The 13,963-nt window shown below is 38.2% G+C and overlaps 1 protein-coding gene across 1 annotated transcript; it reads left to right on the forward strand.

Annotated features, from left to right (window-relative positions):
• The first annotated feature begins 524 nt into the window (after nt 1-524).
• On the forward strand, nt 525-13,518 carry LOC128973684 (granulocyte-macrophage colony-stimulating factor receptor subunit alpha-like). Its single transcript, XM_054390070.1, has 9 exons — nt 525-609; nt 4,275-4,404; nt 4,500-4,675; nt 6,559-6,698; nt 10,177-10,215; nt 11,216-11,345; nt 11,739-11,835; nt 12,499-12,580; nt 13,444-13,518. The coding sequence occupies exons 1-9, from the start codon at nt 525-527 to the stop codon at nt 13,516-13,518; spliced, it is 954 nt and encodes a 317-aa protein (XP_054246045.1).
• The last annotated feature ends 445 nt before the right edge of the window (nt 13,519-13,963 follow it).

A 13,963-nucleotide genomic window follows, 5' to 3' on the forward strand; every position in this document is an offset into this window, starting at 1 on the left:
AGGGGACCAGGCTCTTTTTGGTGGTTCACAGTGATAAGACAAGGAACAATGTGTTCAAACTTGAACATAAAAGATTTCACCTCAACATGAGGAGAAACTTCTTTACAGTGAGGATGACGGAGCACTGGAACAGGCTGCCCAGGGGGGTTGTGGAGTCTCCTTCTCTGGAGACTTTCAAAACCCACCTGGATGCATTCCTGTGCAGACTACCCTAAGTGACCCTGCTCTGGCAGGGGGGTTGGACTTGATGATCTCTTGAGGTCCCTTCAACCTCTGAGATACTGTGATACTGTGATATTTACCTATCTATTGTTATTATTCTGTATCCAATCCCTTACATTATTTATCTTATACTCAGAAGTCTCTAGAATTTTCCTGTTCACAATTAGCATGCAATCTAGGGACTAGTTCAAACCACTACAAGCAGGCACATGAGCAGGCCAGACTACACAAATTTAGGGGAGAGTGGTTCGTACTTCAACCTTGAGCAAGTCTCACTGTTCTCTGTCTCCAAGGAGGAAGAGATGGTTGCTCCTTTTGCACTCATCTTCATGACCCAGTGGATGTTGCTGATCACCCAGCTGTGTGTTGGTTGGCACTGCACAGAGTGTAAGTACAACACTTCATCTGAAGTGGAGTATAATGTGCTTATCACTACGGACAGTTGTGCTTAAGTCTTAGAAACGCCAAGTAAATAACCTCTGCATTCAAACATGCAGGAATCAGTCCTGTTCCTTTCTGTTTCTATTATGTGATGCTTGCAGCAGAGATGTCAGTTTCACCTGTTAATAATTTATTGCTGAATCAGTGGGAAATGGAACTGAGTTGGATGAGCAGCATGAATTTCACTGAGACTAGTGTTCAGTGACTGCAGGAGATTTTACCAAGAATATAATGGTAAATTTGCTATGGAAAGTCAACAGAGATAAATCATTACACTTATTCTGTTTCCTTCACATCCTTAAGTAACTGGGGGGGGGGGGAGAGGAAGTATTCTTGTTAGGAATAAGATGTCTATGTTTTAGCAGTCCTTTCTAGATTTTATTGACATCTATCTTTCTATTGAAGCATGTGTCTATCTGTTCTTGTGAAATTCTTGCCTTCAAAAAACTCATGTGAAATCATGGTCTTGATGGACTGAAATGTATGACTCTCTCTTCTACTGTTTTCAGAGAACCTTGGTGAGAGACATCTCATTCTGTGCAGATGACAAATTTTTAAGTTCAAAAGACAGACTGAATTCTCTGAAATGAGTAGAAAATGTGAAGAACTTTGGCCAAATGTATGGAAAGAGCTTTGAACTCTAGAGGAAGAGAACTTTGCTAAGGCAGAAGTGTGGTGGTTTGAAACTGTCTTTTTAATTTTTCCTTGCAAAGTTCAGAACAGAGAAAGTGAAAGAATGTAAATAAGTCACTATTGGGTGTAAGAAAGCAAAATAACGATTGTTCTAAACACTTCCATTGGATAGATAGAAATGTTTAAGAACTATTACCCAAAACAAAGTAGGCACTCTGCACATTCTGCGTTCGGCAGTGGGGGCAGTTGCTGGGCTGTCTGGCTGCTGTTTCTTCTTCTCTTCTGGCTGAAGATAACACGTACTGACCTTGGCAGCTAAGTTAACAACTTTCTGCTTAACTAACTCTGCTTCTCTGTCCAGGGGGGTCTGGGGGGGAAGCTCCTGGGAGAGGGAGGCCCCTTTGGGAGGGTCCCCTTGGGGGGAAGCAAAGGGAGATCGATTGTGCTTTTTCTGTTGATTGTATATATTTGTGAATGTTGTGAATTTTGTATATTTGTACATATTCATTGCATTTCATTGTAGATTTTAGACTTTGCTTGTAAATACAGCTTTTCGTTTGCTTCCAGACTGGGCTGGCCTGGTTATTGTCGGTGGGGGGGGAATTTCGGCTCACACCGACACAAGAAGTAATACATGCACAGGGAAATAAATAATCTCATCCAATTTCTTATTATCGAACAGTCCTTCTGTCAAACTTACACTTCTCCATTTTTGAGACAAGGATATTGTGGGGCATCATGCTAAAAATCTTACAGCAATCCAGGTAGATGACATCTATTGCTCTTCCATTACGAGCAGATGCAATCACTCCATTGTAGATAAACACTAGATTGATCAAACATGATTTGCCTTCAGTGACACCACGTTGGTTATATTTTGTCAACTTCATATCTCACATATGTTCCAACATAACTTGTAGAAGGATCTGTTGCAAGTCTATACCAGTTATGAAGGCAAGGCTGACCGGTCAGTAGGTCCCAAGATCCTCCTCATGAAGTTTGTGGGTACTATATTCACTTTCCTCCAATCACCAGTGCTTCACCTGACTACCAGGATTTTTTAAAATATGATACAGAGTGGCCTGGAAAACACAACAGTCAATTCCCTCAGGGTCCTAGGACGCGTCTCATTGGGTCACGTGGACTTAGGTTCTTCAGATGATCTCAAACTTAATCTTCTCTTATGATGGAAGGGACTCCATTCACCTAGTCGCCCACCTTGAGATCCAGGGTCTTGAGAGATGTGGGAAGAGTGACTGCCAGTAAACAGTGAGGCAAAAATTTGTTGAGTCCCTCAGCCTTCTTGATATCAGTTGTCACTAGTTCTGTATTATTTATTAGTGCCAATAAACTTCCTTTATAGTTTTTTCCTGACCAGTGTACACATAGAAGCCCTTATTATTTTGGGGATTCCTTTTCAAATTCAGCTGCAGATAAGATTCAGACTGCAGCTCCAATTCAAATCCAAATAGTTGACAGCAGGCAGGAAATCTGGAAATCAGATCTTGTGTAAATGGATTACATGAGAAATGTCATGACTTGATGAAAAAGCAACTTTTGCTTCAAATTAGTCCCTTTTCATTGCTTATACATTTAGAGCTTTTCCTATTTTGTAAACATTATGTTTATTAAGTGAAGTAGTTTTCTCTTTCACTGGCTTCCACAAGCTGCAGATACTTCAAAGCAAGTAATGAAGTTTTCCTCTTGGGATTATTCAGTTCCCTATGCATGTATTACTTCTGCCTTAGCAAAGTTCTCTTCCTCTGGAGTTCAAAGCTCTTTCCATGCATTTGGCCAAAGTTCCTCATGCTTTCTACTCGTTTCAGAGGGTTCAGAATAACATTCTTTAAATACAAATGCTACAGCAGGGTGCTGAAGGATGACAGGCAAATGTTTCAATTTCTGGCACTGTGGCATCAGTGTTTCATTTCAAATAGGCACAATTCAAAGCATAGGTTGTTGTGGAGGCCCCCACAAAGCAGACTGCAATAGCCACCCAAAATGTGAATTTATTATTGTAACCAAAATTACTCATCAGTCCATCCCACACAATTAAACTACAGGTTTGGATGCCAGTCAGGAATACACTGCTGCACAACCAATTAAGCTTTAACGTTAAGATTTAAGGAGCATTCTTTCTAGAAAGATGAGCTAAAAAGTGTGTATATGCACTTAAAAGGGGAAACCTCCCACTCAGGGTACCCAAAATATACACTCACCAAAGGGGGTGTGAGCACTCAGTCTGTGGAAGTATCCTCAGATGGCATCCCATTCTAAGGGGAAGGCATCCAACTGCTTGCTGCATGGACACCAACTCAAAATGGTTCTGTAGCAGGACTCCATTTATACCCAAAGTCAAGGGTGTACTAATTAGTTGAAGGGCAAACCCCATAGAACAATGTCCATGAAGTGTAAAGTTGATCATTTTCATCTCAGGCTACCCAAGGGGGTTGTGGAGTCTCCTTCTCTGGAGAATTTCAAAACCCACCTGGATGCGTTCCTGTGCAGACTACCCTAAGTGATCCTGCTCTGGCAGGGGGGTTGGACCTGATGATCTCTTGAGGTCCCTTCCAGCCTCTGAGATACTGCGATACTGTGATCTCCTACCAAGCCTCAGCCCTTTGTTAGGTGTCTGTCAGGATTTTTGTGTTTGTCAGATTGGTTGTACCTACCATACAGGGGCAGCCACTTTAGGTGTCAGCCTCTATTAGAGCAGTTCAGGCTCCCTTGAAACTTGTCCTATCAATTTGCAGCTGCAATCTTATTTTTTGAGGATTAGTTCATGACAAATTCTTCATTGAATCTGTCAGTGTAAATACCTTCCAGTGTTACTACCTGAAATGAATCAAGTCCTTCCTAATCCAATCAATAACCAGGTGGAGATGCAGGTGTCTAACATACCTGAGCATGTGCTATGACTCTCCAGCTTGGTACAGTCACACAATTTTTCCTCATCATGGATATTCCTGTGTTTGCAGGCATGAATGGGTCAGCCATTGAAAACTTTTCCTGTGTGATTTATAACACTTCCTTCATGAACTGCACTTGGCAAGCAGGCAGGGATGCTCCAGCAGATACCCAGTATTTTCTCTACTGGCAGAACTCAAGGTGAGTAGGTATGCTTGAGTCTAGGGAAGTCTCAAGGGTTCTCATTCAACAGATCATACTGTCCATGTTTAACTAAAATACTTTGCTACATGCAGAGCTGACAATGTAACGGAATGTGAGCTTTACATTAAAGATGAAAATGGCAGAAACACAGGATGTAGATTCCGAAACGTGAGCATAGAGATTGAAAAAGCTTACTTCGTGGTGAATGGGTCTAGCAAAGACTCCCTAATCCAGTTCTATGATGAGTACCTTCAACTGTATACAATTGGTAAGTAAATAATTACTTTTTTTCTTTGTTTTCATTATTGCATGAGGATGGCAGAGCATTTATCCCTGACAAAGAACAAAGTACACTGTCTCACATGCAGTCAAGAGACTGTAGCCTCTTTGAGACAACCTATTCCCCAAGCAAAAGAGCAATGATGAAAATTAAGCTAGAAAAATCTACAGATGCAGCCCACCTCAGATGTTTTAACAATCTACTCTTATTGGTTTAGCTCTTTCTCCAGCAAGGTCCACAGGTCTTAAAAGATTGTACTTCCCCCTGCAGTCCTTTCAATAATGGTCAAACACCTTTCAAGAGAGGAGACTTTTAGGAAGTTTATGTGAGCACAGATTTCTCCATCTCAGTGCCAGTGTGGGTAGCATACAAGAGCACCACAAGCTTGGTTGAAGAAACTATTATGTATAGAAAATACCCCAGGTTTTCATATGCTTTTTCACATGTGGTGCTCTACTTGGAAGCAATTACTTTAACTGTGACAAAGTATTTGTTTTTCAGTTTCACTGGTTTTGGTATTGCCTCCTAAAATGGACAAACAAGCTTCATTCTACGAGGAGAGGGAATTGAGTGATAATATCACGCATGACAAATGAAACAAGACTGTTCTTTGACCAAATAGCCCATCACAAATAGATCACTCTTATCTCTACATATTAATGTAAAGTAACAGTCTAGCTGAAACTAAGTTTTCCTCCATCAGCCTTTTATCTCCCTTTCTGACATAAGTGCCTGCCTTTTGCCGTTACAATGATCAAGTCCTTGGCAATGATCAAAATATAAACGGTCTCTTATATTTGCTGGCATCTGTGGTATTAGAGGAGACATGAAGAAGTTGTCTAGATTCTTGGAAGTGAAGTACAATTCTTAAATTTGTATGGCTAATTTTTAGAAGGGAGGAATAAGCAGTACATTTCACAACACGAAGCAAGCAACACCATCATGTCACAGAAGCACCAGGTAAGGAGGCTTGAAAAAAGAAATTATCCCTGGATTTCCTAATTTAGGGTTAGCATCAGCTTCGTTTGCAATAAAAGGCATCCTTATTCTGCCTTATTTATCTAGAAAAGTAAATAGAGGGAGCTTGTATATTGGTGTGCTCTTAAGTCACGTCTCCTGGCTTAGTTCCTTTTTCCTAATCCTGGGGACAGGATTTAAAAAAATTAAGTCATCTAATTATTCCTAAATTTGTTCCTAAGAAAAATAAATAACAGTGACTATCTTTCTTCACAGAGGTGTGTGGTGGGTTGAAAATTCCCTCCCAACATTAACTTTGCCAGACTAGCTCAGGGGGAAGCAAGTGGAAGCTGTATTTACAAGCAAAAGTACAATCTACAATGGAATGCAATGAATATGTACAAATATACAATATTTACAGTATTTATAGATATTTACAATTAAACAGCACAAGGACCCCCCTGGCCAAAGACCAGAGGAAGCTGCAACAACTTCTCTCTTCCCTGCCTCCCTCTTACCCCCCGTACAAAAAGGACAAGAGACAGAAGCAGAGATATTAGACTTACCCAAAACAATGTAGCTAAGGTCAAGCAGAAGCAAGTTAGTCTCTCCCAGAGCAAAGAAGCGAGAAGAGAGCTAGAGATTGTTTTGGGAACTAAATCTTATGGAAGATATCTCTCCAATGGGATTGTTTAGAATAATCATTATTTTCCTTTTTACACCCAATAGTGATTCATTTACATGTTTACTACTTTCTCCTTGAGATCTGCAAAAAACATTAAAGACATAGCCGAAAACTACGACAAAGTGTTACTTGCAATTACAATCTCTTCTTTCAAAGAAAAACAAATAAAACAAAACAAAAACAATGCAGAAAATTTTAATTATTTTAATTCTTGGTAATATCATTTCAGAAAAGCTCATGCCTCCATCAGATATCACTGTCGACTGTGATGAAATTAAAAATGATTGCATAATTCAATGGCAACGACCACAAATAAGTCATTCTAACATAGACAAGTGTTTTAGATATGAAATCAACATGAAATATAAGGTAAGATTGATTTCTTCACCTACACTTAGCATTAACATATATGTTCGCATTTAGCAGCATAAATGGATAAAAGGAAAATAAAGTTCCTCATATACAGCACCATATTCCTTTGTGGTTGCAACTTTCAGACATCCTACTATGTCATGCTGTTCCCCACCCCCTTTTTTTTTTTTTTTTTTAATCCATGTTCCTCTGTATGAGACACACTGGATGACTGTAACTGCATGGGACTAAGAGGAGAATCATGGTTAATTAATGAACTTGAACATATCACAACTTTGACTGTGACAAAACTCAGAAAATGCACTTCCATCACTAAAACCTCTTGGAGCTGTCCTGGACTGGAGTCCTTCCAGTAGTGACTGCATCTATATGAAAGAGTATTGCTGAGCTATAAATATGGGACAGAGGAATGTGCATCCACTTAACAAGTATGCATTGATGGAGGTGAATAAAATTTCCCTGTATATGAAATGTAAATAGCTTATCCAGGTATCATACATAAGTAACACACTTGTCAGTCCAAGAGTTGAAACCTTGTAACGTTAAATAAAAGGCAAATAAATGTGAGAGAAAGCAGAAAGGCAGTGTGACTAAACACAGTTTACCGAGGAGATCATTTAAGCTACTGGTAGTCTAATTCAAACGTTGGCTTTACAAGTCTTTTTGCAGCAGTATGAAAAGAAGGAGATTGCTGTGTTTCCACTGCAAGAGTAGACCTAAACTGTTGTAACTGTGGCAGAATTGCGCCAAATGACCACAGGGTGGCAGATAGTGACTACAAAGGAAAACCCGGCTAGTGCTGCAACCAGATTGAGCCCCTTAGCGGATGAATCTTCCTTATATTTCTTCTGGTTGGGATTTCTTAGTCTGGATCGGGCTCGCTACTGCACAGATGAGTTTTTCTGTAAGCCCAACTAACTGGTACGAAACTGCATTACTTCTCTGAATCCCTTGGCCATTACAGCAAAGAAAGCTTAGAGAGACCTTTGTGTGACATTTGGAATAAAAGTGCATTGCAGCAAAGCAATACATGCTTCTTAATGTCTTTTAATATGCTTAATATTCGGTTTATAAAGAATATTCAGTTCCCATTTAGCCTAGCTTTTTGTTTTTAACAATTATTAACAAATTTCATGTTACTAATTATATCAAGGTCTAGCAATTATTGAATTGCAAAATTGACTGCTTTACCACCACCAGATATAAATTTATGTTGGCTTACTAATACACTATGACCAACATGGAGTGTTACAATCAGACTTATTAACTAAATTTGCACAATTGTAAATTGCTTTAATTTGGAGGAAGCAAACAAAAGAAACAAAACCAAACAAAACCAAACAAACAAAGGATAACACCATAAGTAACCTAATTTCAACCATATTTTTTCATGTCCGACACTGAAAAATGGAATTTGCTGAGAGTTTTGATTACTTCAGCAATGCTTTAAGTAAGGCATTATTCATCAGGATATTTGGAAAACCTGAAGGCAAATCTTGACAGTGAAAACTGAGCTAAAAAGGAACAAAATACCTCAGCTTTTCGTAAGTCTTTTGTCACTAGATTTCCCCCACTCGGGGAGCGAGAGGTCTGCATTCTTCTTAATCTCCCTTTTGCTGCCAGTGCATTCATAAAAATCTTTCTGGTGTTCATGTCCCTTCCTAGACTTAAACCAGCTGTGCTTTGGCTTTCCTGAATCCATACTTTCTGTCTTTGAGCTCACACTTCATGTTCTGCCTTGCTCACCTGGTGTATTTGCTCAATTTTCTGCCTATCAGAATGGACCATTCTGTGCTCTGAGGAATCTGTCCTTGTAGATCAACCAGCTACTTTGCCCTCTAGGACCATTTCCTTTGAGTAACAAGGCCTGTGGCTGTGAGATTTTCTCAAGCCACCTGAAGACAATCTCACCTGCTTCCCTCTCTTGATTGGAAGATCTGGAACAGACACCTCCTACACTGTTGCCTGTGTTGGTCTAGCTTTTGATGCATACTCACAAGCTCTCTTACTGGTTTATTTGTCCATAGGCAGAGCTCCATGTATTCAAGACACTTCTCTACACAGAGTACAGGGACCATGTTAGCAAGCCTGTTTGCAAAGACACGTTATTTGATGAGATTCATTTCATACCAGTTCAGTAGTTTCCATTTCTCTAAAAGGGTCCCAGTGTTGTAAAAGCCAAAGTCTGCCTGTTACATCAGCCACTCTGGATGAGTGTCATTCTGTTTAAGCCTTTATCTCACTGGAAGGACTAAGGAGACACCATCTGTGCTTCCTGCCCTTGACCATTCTCCAGAGCTTTACAGTCACCCTTGAAACCATTCAGGTGACTCCTTCCTATAACGTTGGTGTCCACAGAGAAGATCAGGAAGGGGTAATAGTTCACTAGTTTGGCAGTGCTCCTGCAGCATCCTAGACCCTGGCCCCTAGCAAGCAACAGATCTCCATCAGGTCAGGTTAGTAGGTTGATGGCACCATCTCCTGAAGGAAGAAATCTCTTATAATTATCATACGCATTTTCTCTTTCATTTTTGTTTGTTTGGTTTGGTTTGTTTTTAACACATTACCCTTTAATATACTTAAAAAAAAAAAAAAAAAGGAAATCATAGTGCTGCACTTTCTCCTAAACTGATGTTTGTGCTTAGCTACAGATTCTAGAAGCTGTCCTGTACAGCAACACGCTTTTTAAACTCGTGCTCAGGTGCCACATGAGCAAGCATGCAGTTATTTGATAAAGCAATTTTGGATTAGTTGAATTTTGGTTTTAAAATGGAGAAATACAGAATGCAAAACTATTTAAAAACCATGTAACTTGGAGATGATATAATCTGCAGTCTGTAGTTTGTGTGATCACTGTGTTTCATGGTAGTTATTATGGTTATTCAGAAGGGATGAGAGGATTTTGTTCTATCAAAAGAGTAGTTAGAGGAAAGCCTAAGTTACCTGTGAATATGTCTGATCTGAAATTTTTCATCTGAGGGAAAAAGAAACAATATTTACATAGTATTTGTAATTAAAGATAGTGATATTTGTTGTAAAATAGAAACACTAGATGCAAACTAAAAAGTTATTTCACAGATTTTTATCTTTTTTTTTTTCCTTGGTGTAAAAATAAAGTTACAGTTTTTGCTCATGTCTGGTTCACTTATGTTTCAGTGTAATCACCAGTCTGAAATAAAATTTATTTCTTGACTCCTGTGGTAAAGAAAAAAAATATTTTCCCATAGAATAATTAATTACCATAGAAGCTTGGCATTATATATGAATTATGGATTAGATACTAAATGTTAGATGAATTACTAGTTCTTTTGAACAAACTGTCAGGTAAATAAGAAAGTGCAATGCAGGAAAAGGGGAGAGTAGATAAAAATTATTTATTAAATAATACAATAAGTTACCTATAAAAATGACTTGTCTATACACAAGGCAAGCAATCATAAAAATAAAAGTTTGGGATTTTTTTCTCAATTTACAGGATGATCCTGAAGGAAACCCCAAATATAGAAGTATACAAGTAAGTCTGCTTGTTCTATTTATCAACAATACATGGTAGTGTTATAATCATTTGTGAAAAGTAAATGTTATGCAAATGCCTTTAAATCAGTATATGCTCCGTGTCATATGCTTTATGGTTCCTTATTTCTAAATTTCATGAATGTGTCAAACTGCTAAATCATCATGATACATGCCATTTTTTATACATTCAAGACTGAACTTTAATACTATTCTGTAAGTATTTTGGAAAAGCTTCCCTTTTACATTGCATTGTCAACTGTTAAATTCAGATTAGAATTTGAATTTACACATCTATCACAGAAAAGAGGCACAGAGAAAACACTTCCTCGGAATTTAGTTTATGAAAAACAAAGGCCGCAGAAGCCCCTTGGGATCCTCTGGGATGAAGGACATCATACCTCTAATACAACATACAGAAGGAAGTATTCTAATTGTGCAGCTTGCACATCCCATCTCTATCCTGAAAGTATCCAAGAGCAGGAATGTTTCAGCAAATTTCAGTAACACTAAGTATTGCATTCTTGTGCGTATTTTAACATTTTGGCTGGAAAGTTATGCTCTTCCTGAACAGTCATAATGCATTGACTGGGGAAAATGAGGTGTCTGCAGAGAGTTTATTCCTTAAATCATTCAATTCTAGCAGTGTTGAAATGAGACAGTTCAAAATATCTTTCTGCCTCTGTCAATGTGCTGAAATTATCAGTAGATCAGACTATACAATAAGAAATTATAGGATGCAATTTAAAGGATAAAAAGATGCTAAACAAAAAGTTTACAGAGTGAGTGATTATTTTTTGAAGGACATACACAGATACGAACATAATATGTACAGAATAAACATGCATATGTAGGGTTTTTCTGCTTTGTAACAGCAATCTGCTTTAATGAGTAATGTTCTTCTAGCCTTATGAAAGTTCCACTGGTAAACAGAACTTGCATATTATCAATACTTAGACCACAAAAAAAAAAAAAACAACTCAGTTTTATTCTGTTTTTAGGAAGGAGGGAATAGTCACACATTTCAAAGATCCAGTATGAGAAACAAGTACCTCTTGAAAATGAGAGCAGCTGGCAGTGCCTGCCTGGTGAGCTCAGCCTGGGGAGAATGGAGTGCACCTGTTGAGTTTGGTAAGAACAAATCCATGCTGCTCTTTTCCCAGCAATGTTCTGTCTACCTAACGCATTGCTGAACTCCTATGGGCACCCAGGTATATAAAGGATTGGTGAACTTTTTGTGTCCCTCCACACTACTGAAAAGAAGAGGAAGAAGAGAATTAACACATCTCTTAAAACACTAACACTGGAAATCAGTATAAAATGGTACACATTTGCAACTGAAGCACATACCTGCTTACTGCAGGGGACGGACAAGCAGGCTGTGGTACCAAATTAAACAGCAGATTTTTATTCTGAAAGAAACCTTTGAGGCTGACATTCACTACTCAGTCACCAGAGTAGACATCTGATGCAGCTGTTCATCTGTTCCACTTTATTAATAATACTACCTTATGACTGTTTCAGGAAATAAAGAAATTATGTCTTCCTCACTATGGATTTTACTTGTGGTAGCATTTGCAATACTCTTAGCGGTGACTGTCTTGATTTTGTTCTGCAAAAGGTAAACTTGATTTATGCATTTGTTTTATTTTGTATGGCTTTGTGAAACACCTGCAAGGCTTTAACAAATAAGGTAGAGGTGTCTTTATGGTATAGATAATATTTTCTCATTTGCATTATAGTTGAAATCAATCCAAATGAGTGACACTAAGACTATCACTGTAATGGGGATGTTTAAAGTCCTTCCTTGGCTGATCCACACAATATTTCCAGGGCCTCTCTGTCAATATTGCAAGAAAAACAACTATATGTGATTACTTATATTAACAGTATAGCTGCTCTGAATATTTGCAATGAAGACTGTCTACACAATAGATTTTCTGTTTTCTTGGGCTGCTGAATTTGTTGTAAGCACACAGGTTTATTGTAATTATCAATAGAGAATCTGCAACATTGACTAGAATGAGCAAGACAATTGGGTGTTCCTTTTCCTTCCAAAGAAAATGAATACTAGTGAAACTTAAACCAAAAATAAAACTATTATCATCCAAATTTTTTGTATTTTCCTGATTTTTTTTCTTAGTGTTCATTCTGTGCTGAGTCAAGGTAGATTTTTTCACTTCTATTCTGGAAGAGGAACATAAATATAGGTTCAGGGGTGCAATGTTTTTGACACATTGGTTACTCTTTTTTTCTTTTCTATTCCACCTCTTCTGATCTCCAGAACTAAATTTTGGAAAGCAATATTTCCGCAAATCCCAGAGCCTAAAAATGCATTTTGTGAGCTGAGTAATACAAATCCTGAGGTAAGTTCTCTTTCTGTTTTATATCAGATGTGAAAAATACCTACAAGACTCTACTGCAGGTACAGACACATAAATAGGGTTCCAGACATCTCAGTCTTGCTGCTCCTCTCTGGCTGAACAAGGCTGAAGTTTGCCAGTGAGATGTGCATATATCCTCACTCTTCATTCACAATAACCATAAATTCACAAGTTCCTCGCATCTGATCTCTGTCTCTGGACCCTGGGTCCCCCACCAGGTCATCAGCTCTCACCTTGGGTCTTTTCAGGTGCAAGTCTTCTCCTACTCGCCCGCTATTCCAGCTTCAATGAAGTTCACTAGCAAGTTACATTTACAGGATAGAAATCAAGATGACACAGAAAACAGTTCAAATTAGGATTTTGTAAGGTAGCTGGACAGACTGAAGTGGCCACACACATCTTTTGACCAGACCAGCATACTGATCAGTAGATCACTTTGCACCCTTTCCTTGCCCAGCAGTTTATCATGTTATGTCCAGTAATTTCTCATGATCTGGTCAATTAGTTAAACTTCAGACCAGTGTGTACTCATCTGTTTCAACACCTTAGTGAAGTTAATTCCTTCACATTAATTGTGGTACTCTGCGTGATGCATTGGAAAAAAAAAAAACCACACATGTTCTGTCTACTTCAAGGGCAAGCAAAAAATCATGTGTCAGCTTTATGAAGTTGCCAGAATATTACTGTTGTATCCATCTAGGGAGAGCTTATCGTCTGAGAAATGAAGAAGTGCAATAGTTCTATAAGTTGTGCAACAAAGTTGAAATATTCTCAGAATTCTGCATAAGTAGAGGCTAGCTTAATCTTATGCGTAAAACTAATGGAAGTTTGTATTTGCCTTTCAGCTTTTAGAGAGAAAAAACCAGTCAATAACATCTGAAAAAGAAGAGATAATACTAGTTGCTGATATACTGAAGTAATCAAGAAAAACTGAGGACATTGAAAGGCTGTGTTTCTTAGTTCAGGCAATGGTACATTCCTGTGAAAAGTCTGGAATACTCTATAGGCTTTTTTCACTTTCTTTCTTCTCTTGGCAAAAACTGTAGTGCAGCCAAGGGAGAATGCTACCTTGTATACAACTTTTTTTAAAAATATCATAGTATTTTAAAAAATGTCATGGTTTTAATTTTGGCTAACTTAAACTGTTTGAGCAACTTGTCTTTCTTTGATATTTTGTGAATATTTTTTAAATATTTTGGTCACCAAGTTTTAATTACATTGGAATTTCTTTAAGGAAAAATAATGAATTTGTCTCGTACTAAAAGTAATGAGAATTAGTTTATTGAGATGAATAAAAATGGGGGGGAGGAAATCCTGTATGCCATTGTTATGGGTCTGTTCGTATCTGGCGTTTCCTCAGGTCTC

Source organism: Indicator indicator, chromosome 1 (assembly GCF_027791375.1).
Source record: "Indicator indicator isolate 239-I01 chromosome 1, UM_Iind_1.1, whole genome shotgun sequence".
NCBI classification, from domain to species: Eukaryota; Metazoa; Chordata; class Aves; order Piciformes; family Indicatoridae; genus Indicator; species Indicator indicator.